A 15,308-nucleotide genomic window follows, 5' to 3' on the forward strand; every position below is an offset into this window, starting at 1 on the left:
CATAATCCTTATTCCAAAACCAGGTAAAGACACTAGAAAGAAAGAAAACTTATAAGCCAAATTCCCTGATGAACGTAGATGCTAAAATTCTCAACAAAATATTAGCAAACTGGATACAGCATTACATGAAAAAAATCATACATAATGATCAAGTGGGATTTATTCTGGGGAAGCAAGGCTTGTACAATATTCACAAAACAATAAATGTGATTCATCATATAAAAAAAGGAAAAATAAAAATCACATGTTAATATTACTAGGGGCAGAAAAAGCATTTGATAATATCCAGCAACAATTTATGATAAAAACTCTTAGCAAACTGCGAATACAGGGAACATATCTCAGCACAATAAAGGCTATCTATGACAAACCCACGGCCAACATCATACTCAATGGGCAAAATTTAAAAGCAATTCCCTTAAGATCAGGAAGAAGGCAGGGCCGCCCCCTTTCACCACTCTTATTCAACATAGTTTTGGAAGTACTAGACACAGCAATCAGACAAAAAAGAAGACATAAAAGGCATCCAAATTGGAAAAGAAGTAAAACTATCATTATTTGCTGATGACATGACCCTGTACATAGAATACCCTAAAGTCTCAGCCCCAAAACTATTAGACCTGATAAATGAATTAGGCAAGGTGGCAGGATATAAAATTAATATTCAGAAATCAGTGTCATTTTTATACACCAACAATAAGTTGTCTTAAAAAAATTAAGAAAACAATTCCTTCACTATAGCAACAAAAATTAAAAAAAAATAAAGTACTTAGAAGTAAATTTAACCAAGGAGGTAAAGAACTTGTACTCAGAAAATTATAAAATATTGATAAAAGAAATCAAGGAAGATACAAACAAGTGGAAATGTATACTGTGTTCATGGATAGGAAAACTAAACATCATTAAAATGTCTATATTAGCCAAAGCAATCTATAAATTCAATGCAATTCTTATTAAAATACCAATGCCATACTTCAAAGATATAAAAGAAATATTCCAAAAATTTATATGGAACTAAAAAGAAAATGAATAGCCTCAGCAATCTTGAAAATGAAGAATAAAGTTAAAAGTATCACACTTCCTGATATCAAGCTATACTACAAGGCCAGTGTACTCAAAAGAGCTTGGGACTGGCATAAGAACAGGCATAGAGATCAATGGAATGGAACAGGGAAGACAGAAATAAACCCACACCTTTATGGTCAATTGATATTTGACAAAAAAATAAGAGCATACAATGGAGTAAAGTCAGTTACTTTAATAAATGGTGTTGGGAAAATTGGACAGGTACATGCAAAAAAATGAAACTAGACCACCAACTTACATCATTCACAAAAAGAAACTCAAAATGGATAAAAAATAAACTTAAATGTAAGTCATGTAACCATAAAGATCTTGGAAGAAAACAGACACAATAAACTCTTCGATATCTCTCCTAGCAATATTTTTGCTGATTATCTCCATAGGTAAGTGAAATAAAGGGCAGAATGAACAAATGGTCCTATATTAAGCTAAAAAGCTTTTGCACAGCAGAAGACACCATGAACAAAATTAAAAGGCAACCCACATAATGGGAGAATATATTTGGCAATATGTCTGATAAGGGGTTAATAACTGAAATTTATGAAGAACTTGTAAAACTCAACACCAGGAAAGTAAACAATCCAATTAAAAAGTGGGCAAAAGAACTGAATAGACACTTCTCCAAAGAGGAAATACAAATGGCCAATAGGCATATGAAAACATGTTCAATTTCACTAATCATTAGAGAAATTCAAACTAAAACCACAATGAGATACCACTTCATACCTGTCAGAATGGTGCTCATTAACAAATAAACACACACTAAGTGCTGGCGAGGGTGTGAGGAAAAGGGAACCCTCCTGCACTGCTGGTGGGAATGTAGACTTGTGCAGCCACTGTGGAGAACAGTATGGTGTTTCCTCAAAAAAATTAAAAATGGAACTGCCTTTTGACCCAGTTATTCCACTATTAGAAATATATCCTAAGAATATCAAATCACTGATTCAAGAGAAGATATGCACCCGCATGTTTATTGCAGCATTGTTTACAATAACCAAGATTTGGAAACAGCCCAAGTTTCTTTCAATTGGATGAGTGGATTAAAAAGATGTGTTATATATACACAATGGAATACTACACAGCTGTGAAAAAGAAGAAAATCTTACCTTCTGTGATGGCATGGATGGACCTGGAGACTACTGTGTTGAGTGAAATAAGCCAGGCATAGAAAGACAAATATATGATCTCAGTTATATGTGGAATCTAAAGAAGTAAGTGAACTGAGGAATGAAATAGAGGAAGAGGCAGGGTCACAGAGATCAGAGGAACAGCTGTCAGAGGGAAGGGGAATGAGGGGATAGAATCAGAGAAGGTGAAGGGATTAGTGAAATTATATATACATAAGACAGAGATATAGATAACAGGACAGCAAATCCCAGAGGGGAGGGGGAAGGGGGTTCAGGGAAGGGGGTAAAAAAGAGTGTAAATAAAGATATAGGAGTAGGGGTGAGGGTGCTATATTTAGTGAGACACTTGAATTCATGTAAACACAATAAATTTTAAAAAATTAAAAAAGAAAAGTTAAAAAGACAAGTTAAATAAGCTATTTTAATAATAACTTTAATAAAAAAGATATTCATATAGAAAAAATTATTTTCAACTCTAAGTGGATAAATCATAGTCACCACAGATGTGTCTCACACACAATAATGTAATCTCAGTGACTTACACAGTTCTCTGATCATATAACATCTCCAAAGGAGCCATTACAAAGTCAATTGAACTGTCTTATGCATGCCTAATGGGTCCAACAAAGCCATTAGGATGTCAGTTATATGGCAGGGCTCCTGCTAAAGCTATTACCAAGTCACTGCATTGTTTTCCACACTTCCTTTGGCATTTAGATGGTTCCTGCGGAATTGTTATAATTGCTATGGAAGTGTACTGTATAGTTTACACTACCAGGGGGAAACAAAAAAGGAAAGAAATGTATAACAAAGAAATTCTCTCCACTAAATGCACTTAAATGGCCCCCCATGGTCAAATATTGGAAGGACATACTCATTTGGGTATAACTACTACAAGTCATTAAAGAAACCCAGGTGTTAGACTAGCTATTTTTTCACAACTCCTGCTGTTTCAGTGAAGCAATAAGGGTATGAAAATGACATATGCATGGCTGTGATGGTATGGTGTTTATTGGTAGCACATGCTATATTACCAGGTTTCTGTGGTATGAAGTACAGAAGCAATGAAGAGAAGGACTAGTGGATATTTCTACTATTATGAGATTGTAGAAGATAATCCTTTACTTTTAAAGTTTCTAAGCAGCATGTAGGGAGCTGAACTGCCCAACAATCATAGAAATAATTAGGGCTTCTTAGTAGCTAAAATCCCACCTCTACCATTGGGATTACTCCAATGGTAACAGTAAATATAAATAATACAAGTTAACCTTCAGCTGGGCCTGAAGTGCTTCATTGAATTTTTGCTCACAATTTTCTATACTTAGCAGAATAAGATAGATGGCCATTGAAATGATGTATTACTTAACATAAGACAAATGCAATAAATTTTACACAGTTTGAAATAAGTAGAAATTTGGATGGACTCTATGAGGCAAGAGAGTTTCCTGGGACACTAGAAGTTTCAGATTCCATATTGCATTTCTAGCTAATCCTTGATAAGAGAGATTTCACCCTGTAGCACCTACCCCATAACATATACATAATACAGTCTTGCTCAGTGACCGATAACAACCACAAGTACCATTTATTGACCATTTAATATATAGTAGACCCACTAGGGAAGTAATATGTATCTATATTCTCATTCAAGCCTCACACATATAAAACCTGAAATAGTAATGACTGCATGTACCAGATAAGGACATTGAGCCTTAGAGAGTTTTAGGTACCTGGGCAAAGACACATAGCAGGTAAGTTGAAGAACCAGAGTGCAGACTTGTTTATCTTATACCATAGTCAATGTCCTTAATCATTCATTGTACAGAGATCATTGCTTATTTAGATTGTATCATTATGCCATTTTTACTTTAATAAATGTTTTCATACTCTTTGTGGTCTCATAGTAAGCTGGACATATCTTTATTATGGTTCTAACTAAACTGTACCAATATTAGTTCTTTATTCTCATTGGTAGACTTCTTTGGGTTGATATGTCCACTTGACTCTAAAACCCCAATGGACAGCTTCCCAAAAAACAGCATTTGTATTGCTGACCTTACTTCTTTGTTAGAGCTGATGGGACCAGTGTTAGACATCTGACTCAAGGTGAGAAAATTATTCTGTCTCCTTGGTATTTAGAACTGGCATTAAAAAATATCCAGTTAATCTCAACTTATTTCCTGAATAGAAGAAATATAAACTGTGAAACGTTATGGGGTTTTATGTCCACCTTGGGAATGGAGATTTAGAGAAAGCCAATCTGCAGAAAGAGGATTGAAGGAAATAAATTCAAAAACAAGAGGCAAAGTTCTGGGCAATTCTTCTAAACTATTCCCTTCTTGTGGTCTAGTCATACTCTGTGGTTTTAGGAAGGATTTTCATGTTCTTTTAATAAACTTGTTATTTGTTTAAACAGGCTCAAGTTGGCTTCTGTTCCCTGCAATAACAATAATAAATAATAATAAACATTCCTAACTAATAGGTCATTAATTTGTTCCACTAGACTATCAATTATTTGAGGTTGGTTACTTTGTACTGGTGATCTTTTATATATCCCCAGTCTTCAATACAGAGCATGGTTAACAGTAGGTGCTCAACAGTAATGTTGGTGTGAGATATACTCCTGATCTCTCCCCTTGAAATTTCAATGAATTGAATAGTTATAACTCAACAAAAGAACCCCAGCTGGACTCGTAGGCTTGCCTGAAAAATCCATGCACTGAATGGACTAAAAGTAAAAAATAATGAATACTATGGCTACCTAGGAAAGAGATGCAGTTGAGAAATAAAAAAATCTCCAGAAAGCAATCTCAATCACACAAAAACTTTGGAGTTAAATGACACAGAATTAAAAATTGAAGTTCTGAAAATACAGTGAGATGCAAGAAATCACTAATAGGCAATTTAATGAGCTCAGAAAACAAATGAGTACTTCACCAAGGAGACTGAAACTTAAAAAACCGAGATGAAGAACTGAATACATTAATTGAAAAATGAATAGCAAGACTAGCTAATTGAACAGACCAGATAGAAGAGAGAAATAGTGACACTGAAGACAGGCAACTAGAGATGATACAGAAGGAAGAGGAGTAAGACACAAGAATTTTTTTAAAAAAATTGAGGGAGCTCTATGAGAATTGTCTGACTCTATCAGAAATTTCAATAAAAGGATAATAGGCATTTCAAAAGAAGAAAGGGATAAGGAAATAGAAAGCCTATTAAAACAAATAATTGATGAGAACTTCCTAGGCTTATGGAAAGACTGAGATCCATGGTGGTGAACCTTTTTATAAAAACTGCCCACTTTTGCAGTGCTGGTCAACTTGGTCCCTCCCACCCACTAGTGGGCGTTCCAGCTTTTGTGGTGGGCCAATCACGGTGCTCCTTGGTTGCTCTGCTACTGCCCACCATGAAAGCTGGAATGCCCACTAGAGGGCAGGAGCGACCAGGTTAACCAGCACTGTAAAGTGGGTGGTTTTTATAAAAAGGTTCGCCATCACGGACTTTGATGCTCATACCTAAGAAGCAAAGAGAATGCCTAGTTACCTCAAGTCAAACAGACCTTCTTTAGGGTATATAGTAATAAAACTATCAAAAATCAATGGCAGACCTGCCCTGTGGTGGTATAGTAGATTAAGTGTTGACCTGGAACGCTGAAGCCCCTGGTTTGAAACCCTGGGCTTCCCTGGTCAAGGCACATATGGGAGTTGATGCATCCTTTTCTCCCCCTTCTCTCTCTTTCTCTCTCTCTCTCTCTCTCTCTTCCTTTCTCTCCCTCTCTAAAATGAATAAATAATTAAAAACTCAATGACAAATAATCATTAAGTTAGCTATAGAAAAGAAGAACATCACATATAAAGGAAAGCTCATCAGGTTATCATCAAAGTTCTCAGCAGAAACTCTATAAGCTGGAAGTCAGTGGACCCAAATATTTAAAGTACTGAAAGAGAGGAATTACCAGCCTAGAATGTGATATCCACCAAAGTTATCCTTCAAATATAAAAAGAAATAAAAACATTTCCAAACATACAGAAATGGAGGGAAATTATCACAAGAAAACCCCCACTGCAGGAAACACTAAAGGGGGTTAGTCCACTAGATACCAACTAAAAAACAACACAAAACTACAAGTAAAAACTCCAACAATATAAACAAGGATAATCTGAGATAACAAAAACATAAAAGGGGAGAGGATTAAGATCTGCAGTAGCAAAGGAGGATGGAGTGCAGAAGCATTCATAAGACAAATGACTCTTGTATATATGAAACTTTGATTCTCAATAACCTAACAGTAACCATCAATGAAAAAAAAACTGAAGGACATAGCTTAAAAAAAGAAGAAATAGAGCAAAGAAGCATGGAATACCACCAAACAAGGATAGGTACTTACTAAATACTGTTAGCAAAGGAACATCATCATCCAGAAGATACAACTATAAATAATTTGCAAATTATCCTTTATTAGTTAAAGATTACAAATGCTATTTCTCTACATAGGTTCCTTCATTTAGCTTCTTATTAAGCAATTTTATTTTCACTTTTTATAATCCACCTGTTTCATTTAGGCAATATGTGAAAAATGCATGGTTGGAAATTGATTTCCTAAATTTAGCTGCTGATATAGTTCTTTACTCCAGTTGAATGTATAGTCAGAAATGAATAGTAAAGAAACTCTAGCCTGAGCAGGTAGTAGTAGTGGATAAAGCATTGACCTGGGATGCGGAGGACCCAGGTTTGAAATCCCGAGGTCACTGGCTTGAGTGTGGGCTCATTCAGCTTGAGCATAGGCTCACCAGCTTGAGAGTGAGGTCTTCAGCTTCAGCATAGAACATAGACATGACCCCATGGTCACTGGCTTGAAGCCCAATGTCGCTGGCTTGAGCCCGAGATTGCTGGCTTAGCTGGAGCCCCCTTGTCAAGGCACCTATGAAAAAGCAATCAATAAACAACTAAAGTGCCTCAACTAGGAGTTGATGCTTCTCATCTCTTTCACTTCCTGTCTGTCCCTGTCTGACCTCCCCACATACACTGTAAAACAAACAAACAAACCAAGAAAAAACCTTAATCACTTGAGGTTGATACTAAGGTAGGACTATTAAATCCTTCTAAGAAACACCCATTGGATTACCAATCAGAGGAAGAGTTGTGAGTTAGATAGATGATCAAAGATTTGGGCCATTGCAGTATTTCTATCATTGGAAGAACAGAGAAGCTCAGCAAAAATATATTATTTCTCAGTCTTAATTTTTCCCCTCAGAGTAATTCATATTTTTCATTTACTTACTGCCTGCTGTGCTCCAGATCAGGTGATTAAGTACTGAAGCTAAAATAGTGAATAAATCAGGCCCTATCTTCAAGTAACTTGTATAGTATTTATTAAAAACTCTTATGACTGACAGCTGTCAGAGGGGATGGGGGTTGGGGGTTTGGTGAAAAAGGTGAAGGAATTAAGCACAGAAAAAAATCTTATTGACACAGACAATGGTGTGGGAATTACAGGAAAAAAAAGGGGTGGGGAGGTGGAAGAGGGTATAGAGGAGATAGATGGTGGTGGTGGGAGACTTGACTTGAGGTGAAGAACCCACAATGCAATATATAGATGATGTATTATTATATAATTGTACAACTGAAAACTGTATAATTTTATTAACCCATGTCACTTCAATACATTTAATAAAAAAATTAAAGAAAACAAACTTTGTGTGGACACAAAACACAAAACTCAAGTATTAGCCTGTAATTAATTGTAATGTTGGCAGTGGGTGAAATGAGAGAGGAAAAGGGTTAAAATGAAAAACAGCATGCCTGATATCAAAGTTTCCTGGTCATAGGCCTCAAGATGAAGGTAGCTTCAGTACATCTGCATTTTTCCTAGTAGACCATTAAGCATCAGTAGACAACAAAGGGTTTACTTAGAGCATATTTGAGGGAGTGGCGACAAACTTCCTAAGTGCTTTGATTCCCTTGTGACAGCCAAGAAATCCAGATGCCCTCTAGCACCTGGTCCCTTCCCTGTGTTTTGGGTGTTGAAATGAAGGATTATATATTTTAATTCTTCATGGGTTATATAGCATGTCCGAAACTTGAATTCAATTATGGGTAACCAAACAGTTCATGAAAATAAGAAAAAATAAGTATTTTGAAAGGTTTGACCAATTAATAAAATGAAAGAAAGAAGTCCTTCTGAGACACAATGTTGAAAATGTAAGGCGTCGGCCTAGCGTGCGGAGGACCCGGGTTCGATTCCCGGCCAGGGCACACAGGAGAAGCGCCCATCTGCTTCTCCACCCCTCCGCCGCGCTTTCCTCTCTGTCTCTCTCTTCCCCTCCCGCAGCCAAGGCTCCATTGGAGCAAAGATGGCCCGGGCGCTGGGGATGGCTCCTTGGCCTCTGCCTCAGGCGCTAGAGTGGCTCTGGTCGCAAGATGCCGACGCCCAGGATGGGCAGAGCATCGCCCCCTGGTGGGCAGAGCAGAGCGTCGCCCCATGGTGGGCGTGCCGGGTGGATCCCGGTCGGGTGCATGCGGGAGTCTGTCTGACTGTCTCTCCCTGTTTCCAGCTTCAGAAAAATGAAAAAAAAAAAAAAAAAGAAAGAAAAAAAAAAAAAAGAAAATGTAAGGAGAAAATCCATATCATGATCTCTTAAATGGAGAGAGCTGAAAATGTCTTGAAATCCTGTCTCTGAATCTTTCTCAGTTCAACAAATTCACCCAAATTAAGAATTTTCCCTTTTCTCCCACAAAAATGAGGCTTAAATAATTCTAAGCTGGTCCATGATGTTGTGCCCCTTGTCTCATGAATAATCTAAAAATTAAAATGTACAGGAAGAGAGAAACAACATGAAATGTCATTGACACTAACTGAAGCACAGGGATGGGCTGGCATGGAGTCTCAGCAGTGAAATATATAAACTCTAAACATTTTAAGTCATTTCACTCTTTGCAAATATAGTATATATCTACTCAAATTAATGTAATAGATGCCCTGCTAGGCCTGTTTTCATGAATGGATGAGATTAATGGGAAATAAATAGCTACATTTGCACATAAACATCAAATTCAATTCTTTGAAAACAAAGTATTTCCTCAGATTAACATGCTTTTCGAAAACCCATTTAGACTCTCAGCTCAACTCAAACCTCCCTTGCAAAAATCTATGAAAATGGAGAAGGCAGGTCAGGCCTGCTTATCACTAAGTGAAAATTTATAAAATCCAAATTGGTGAAATCTTACAATAGGTCATAAATAAATTTCAAATTGTATACTCCTTAGTGAAAATTAGTAGTAGGAGTCAGAGTTACACGGAAAGGACTGTAACTGGGCAGAGAAATGTTGTTCAGGTTCATGTCTTATAGTCATATGTGGTCCAAGAAGGGAAAAAAAATGGCTATCTGGAAAACAATCAATTGCATTTAGGTATCTGAATTGCTGTATTAACTCTTCCTCCTATGTAAAATGTGAGTAACAATAGAATCAATTTCAGAGTAGTCATGAGGATAAAATGAGATAAACACATGAAAAGTGCGTTTGAAACTGTGAAGTGCTGATCAATAATATTAGAAAATATTCATATTGCACTTACATGTTGCAAGTAGTTTTATAAACCTTTATATATATATTAATTCCTTCAGTAATCACAAAACCCTAGAGGCAGATACTAATACCATCATTATGTTACAGATGATGAGATTCAGGCACAGAAACTTTATATAACTTTCCCAAGGGCACACAGCTGGGATTTAAGCTTAGGCTGTCTGGCTCTACAATGAGTAAACTTTTACTCATCATTTTCTACTGTCTCTTACAAGTTGAAATCATCCATGGAAGTGCACATTGGGCCAACAGAAGCTTGTTTTCAGCAGTTGGAATCATAGGTTTACCTTGGCAGCCCAGCCCAATTTTGTTGTTCCTTATCTAGTTCCAAAAATAACCCATAAGGAAAATAAACCTATAAGGAAAAGAATGCATGCCCTTTACTCCTAAGTCTTCCAACTCTGTCTCACTTAAAATTAAGTTACATGATCAACGTAGATGGTTGATTAGACAGAGGGCCAAATGAAACTGAACAGCCTCAAATATTCCTGTAAGTCCCTAATACATCTAAGAGAGATGGCACTTTAAGACTATATAGTGTGGCTCATCAGGATGAGTGGTTCTCATGGAAAGGATGGTGAGAATAATGTACTTTAGATAAAGATGATTCTGATAGATCCTCCCCTGATTCTCTTACCCCAGCCTCTACCAATTTTGAGACTTTGTGCTGTTGTCATACGTGAGGATCTTCCCAAAGTGTTTATTTTCATCAAATTCATTTTTAAATATTGCTGTGAGCATCCCTCTCCAAAGGGGCAAAGCTCAGTCAATAAGAAATGAAAGCAAAGGTAAAAGGACACAAATGTCCCCTCACTGACAAATGACACAGTATAAGTGCAGGTTTACAGCAAAGAATGTACAATAATTATATATTTTATTTGAAGATGCTATTTATAATAACAGCACAGTTATAGATAGTGTGATCGAAAAGCTAAGCTGAAGGAAAAGACAAAGACCATCTGGCCAGAGCCCCACAAAAAACTGTAGATAACCTAGAAAATCATGAGGCCAAAGCCAACCCAACCTAAATTAAATGTCTGCTCCCATGCTAAATCTATGTTTTCCTCTCCCACCTTAAATCTTACTTGTCCTTCTTCCTAGCAACCCCTTGCCTCCTCTTCATACCAAAATACACACAGAAAGTTTTCCAGAGGAAAGCAAACCAGTAATCTGTCAAGGGAGTAATCTTTAGCAGGTTAACTAGCCAGGCCTGTGTGATGTCTGTCAGGCGGGCAGGGTTTTACTTTACAGGGTGGGTGTCAGGGATGTGATGAGATAACAGTAACTCAGTAACTGGTGGTCAAATATTAAGATGCACTTGCCTTGAGTAGACCCAGCTTGAGCCTCCATTTCACAACAAACAGGAGAAAATTTAAAGCCTGTAATAAAAAATGTTACCAATTAATCTTTGTCCAAATCATCTGGGATTCCTCAATTTTTAACCCTTATATTCAGTACTATTTTTTTAACTTAACAGAATCATAGAAATATGATTCACATACCATAATGTTCACCCCTCTTCAAGTGTATAATTCAGTGGTTTTTAGTATTTTCACAGAGTTGTACAACCATCACCACTATCTATTTCCAGAATTGTCGAATCACCCCAAAAGAAACCCCATACTTACTTAGGGTCTTATGGGAATAGAAGGACAGTGAAACCCCATGGGAAAATGCTTTCTTTTATTTTAATGTTTCAACCCAGTGAACTGGTTAACTTCTGAGGTCAGAAGTGAGACAGGCAGACTGAGAAGTCTTGGCAACACAGGAGATCATCTACCACCTCATTTCACATAAACTTGGTTACTGTTTTTCCTGTTTGACAGTTGGAGCACAGAAAGTGTAGAGACCAGCCCAAGCTCTTTTCACTTGCATCTTAATGCTTTTTCACTTACCTTGATATGCATACATAGTTCAAATACATTTCCATCTAACTTCCATACTTCACTCCGTATACTCTTGACCTAAGTGACCAGTACCCTCATACTCACACAAAAATTCAGAAAATCAAGACCCTGAGGATTTGTCATGATATTACGAAGTGTTATGGCCTATCATATAGGAAATTATATTCTAACTAGAAGGCAAATAGTCATTCAAAATTATATCCTGTGGCCAGTATCCCCTATGGGCTTAAAGATGCAAGGAAGACAGAACAGAAAAATCTATACATTCAGGGCTGTGGCTACCTGTCTTCCAACTGGAAAAACACCAGCTACTGCTATGACACTAAGCCTTGTGTTTATGGTGATAGGGACTAATTGAATTTAGACAAACAAAACGATGACAGAATAAATGAATGTATTTAATAAGCATTTATGTGCTTTTTATGAAACGATATTGTTCTCTGCTAGGGATAGAAGAGAAAAAATAAAATGATTCAATCTTTTCCCAAAAAATCAAAAGGATAAAACTTTTTCATTTCTAATAGTTGTGAGAAAATAATATTGTATATAGTCACAATTTAATTATACTACTATTGCTACTCGTTGTCTGGCAAATGGCTGATGTTAATTTACCTTCATTTTAAGAAAATAATTTCAGTCTAAACTGATTAATTTGAACTGTCTGGACAGTTGACAGGTTAATCTAAATCAAAATAGAAAGCATGTCCAGAATATACCTGCTATACGATTGTTCATCTCATTGTTCATATACTGATATAAAGCCAACATACATGAATGAGTAGTTTCTATAATAAATACTGTTAGTATTGCACTGAAAAATAAAGTTGGAAGTAATAAATAAGACAACATTGCACCAGAAATAAAAAGAATTTTGTCTGTCATTGAAATGAATGTGTCTATTTGCCAGACCCTTATGTATGCGCTTAACGGTCCATGTGGCCCTGCTTACCTGAATTTCTATTCTGCATATTAAATAAATAAATGGCAGACATAAGGAAAGAAACAAATTAAAGGCTAAAAGATTGTATTCTCCCTGGGTTTTACTTAAACGGTATAGAAAGTTCTATTACCATTGTCCCCCTCGGACTTCCTTTCATGGTCAGTGTCAGTCAAGGACAATGCAGAGTTGGCCCGGCTGGACAAACAGGAACTATGCTCTGACTTCATCCCCCTTATCCACATTCTCAGTGCGTGGTCAGGTGAGGCAGTGCCTTCTGTCTCTGTGTCCACATCAGATCCCACCTCGAGCTGGTAGCCATGCCTGGAAACACTGTGCATGTCAGTCTGGTAGCCAGAGCAGAGAGTGCGAGGAGTTTCACAAAATTCCATCTCTGTGAATAAACAAAGTTCAGAGAAAAAGTTTAACATTATGAAGAAACACGTGATAAAAGTCTACTTTTTATCCTCACATGCCCCTCCCCCATTGCCAGTAATTATATTTTTGCAAAAATTAGAATTCTGGCCATTTTATTTATGGTAGCTCACATTCTGTACTTATTTTGCACTTCTGTAGCTTAAAAGTATGCTCCTGTTGATTCTTAGGGGGGTCTAGGAAAAGCATGCCCAAAATAGCTTTATAGCTACAATTTTAGATTGCACAAAATGTAATGAAATAAGCGAGTGCAAGAGTGTAGTGTAGAAAGCTGTATTTTATAAGATATTTCTCTTCCAGGAAGAATATATGTGATCTGTAGAGGCTAAACTATTAAAATTATCGGCTTTTCTAAGCACTTAATACACCTGAGAGTGAAGAATAAATAATTCAGTGTGAAAACTCTGAGAAAAAGGTAAAGGGATTAGGAAAAAAACAACAAAAAAGCACCTCACAGACAGTATGGGGACTACACGAGGGAAAAGGGAGGGGTAGGGGAGCTGAAGAGAAAGAAGTAGAAAGGGAGATAAATGATGATAGGAGGAGAGTTGACTTGGGATGGTGAACACACAATGCAATATACAGATGATGTATTATGAAATAGTACATCTGAAATTTATGTAATTTTATTAACCAATGACACTCCAGTAAATTCAATTTAAAAAAGTAAAAAGAAAAAATTCTGGAAATCTGTTTCCGAACAATGTGAACATACTTAAAATATCTGAAGTGTACACTGCAAAATGGTTAAGATGGTAAATTTTATTATGTTTTATACCTCAATAAAAACCAAAATATCACTATAAAATAAAGATAAATAAATATTTTTTAAAGTTTTTAAAAAATTTTATTTCTTTATTTATTTTTTAATGTGGATTTATTATTTATTGATTTTAATTTATTGTGTTTACATAAATTCTGGTGTTGCCCCAAATGCATTCCTCCTCCCCCATATCCTCCTCAACATCTCCCTTGCCCCCTTCCTATAGCTCCTTCCCCCCTTCCCTTCAGGTTTATCCCATCCTATCATCCCCTTTCCCTCTGTCCTCCTTTCCTCTGGTCCCTTTGATCCCTCCTCTGTCTCAATTTCGTTCCTCAGTTCACATTGTTCATTGGATTCCTCAAATGAATGAGGTCATATTATATTTTTCTTTTTCTGCCTGGCTTATTTCACTTAACATAATAGTTTCCAGGTCCATTCATGTTGTTGCAAAAGATAAGATTTCCTTCTTTTTCATGGCCAAATAGTATTCCATTCTATATATGTACCATCCCTTTTTATTCTACTCGTCCACTGACAGACACTTGGGCTGTTTCCAGATCTTAGCTATTGTGAACAATGCTGCTATAAACATGGGGGTACATTTCTCCTTTTGAAACAGTGCTATGGTGTTCTTGGGATATATTCCTAAAAGTGGGATGGCTGGGTCAAAAGGCAATTCGATTTTTAATTTTTTGAGGAATCTCCATACTGTTTTTCACAGTGGCTGCACCAGTCTGCATTACCACCAGCAGTGCAGGAGGGTTCCCTTTTCTCCACATCCTCGCCAGTACTTATTCTGTGTTGTTTTGTTGATGAGCGCCATTCTGGCTGGTGTGAGGTGATATCTCATTGTGGTTTTAATTTGCATTACTCTAATAATTAGTGATGTTGAGCATTTTTTCATATGCCTATTGACCATCTATATGTCCTCTTTAGAAAAGTGTCTATTCATTTCTTTTGCCCATTTTTTGATTGGATTGTTTATCTTCCTGGTGTTGAATTTTACAAGTTTTTTATAAATTTTGGTTATAACCATTTATCAGATGTATTGTTGAATATGTTCACCCATTGTGTGGTTTGTCTTTTTATTCTGTTCATATTGTCTTTAGCTGTGCAAAAGCTTTTTAGTTTGATATAGTCCCATTTGTTTAGCCTGTCTTTTATTTCACTTGCTTGTGGAGATAAATCAGCAAATATATTGCTGCGAGAGATCTCAGAGAGCTTACTGCCTATGTTTTCTTCTAAGATGCTTATGGTCTCATGGCTTAAATTTAAGTCTTTTATTCATTTTGAATTTATTTTTGTGAATGGTGTAAGTTGGTGGTACAGTTTTATTTTTTTTGCAAGTAGCTGTCCAATTTTCACAACACCATTTGTTGAAGAGGCTGTCTTTACTCCATTGTATGCTCTTATCTCCTTTGTCAAATATCAGTTGTCCATAGAGCTGTGGGTTTATTTCTGGGTTC

General features: G+C 36.5%; 1 protein-coding gene across 3 annotated transcripts in view; it reads right to left on the bottom strand.

The window, feature by feature from the left end:
- The window catches only part of TENM1 (teneurin transmembrane protein 1), a 774,232-nt gene that overhangs the window by 679,841 nt on the left and 79,083 nt on the right, over positions 1 to 15,308 (bottom strand). For all 3 annotated transcript variants that reach the window (XM_066357037.1, XM_066357038.1, XM_066357036.1), the window contains exons 2-3: positions 12,778 to 13,038; positions 11,123 to 11,179 (exon numbers count right to left, since the gene is read on the bottom strand). In XM_066357037.1, coding sequence (XP_066213134.1) covers positions 11,123 to 11,179; positions 12,778 to 13,038 — 318 coding nt within the window. The remainder of the gene's footprint in view (positions 1 to 11,122; positions 11,180 to 12,777; positions 13,039 to 15,308) is intronic.

The sequence above is a fragment of the Saccopteryx leptura genome, chromosome X, assembly GCF_036850995.1.
Source record: "Saccopteryx leptura isolate mSacLep1 chromosome X, mSacLep1_pri_phased_curated, whole genome shotgun sequence".
NCBI classification, from domain to species: Eukaryota; Metazoa; Chordata; class Mammalia; order Chiroptera; family Emballonuridae; genus Saccopteryx; species Saccopteryx leptura.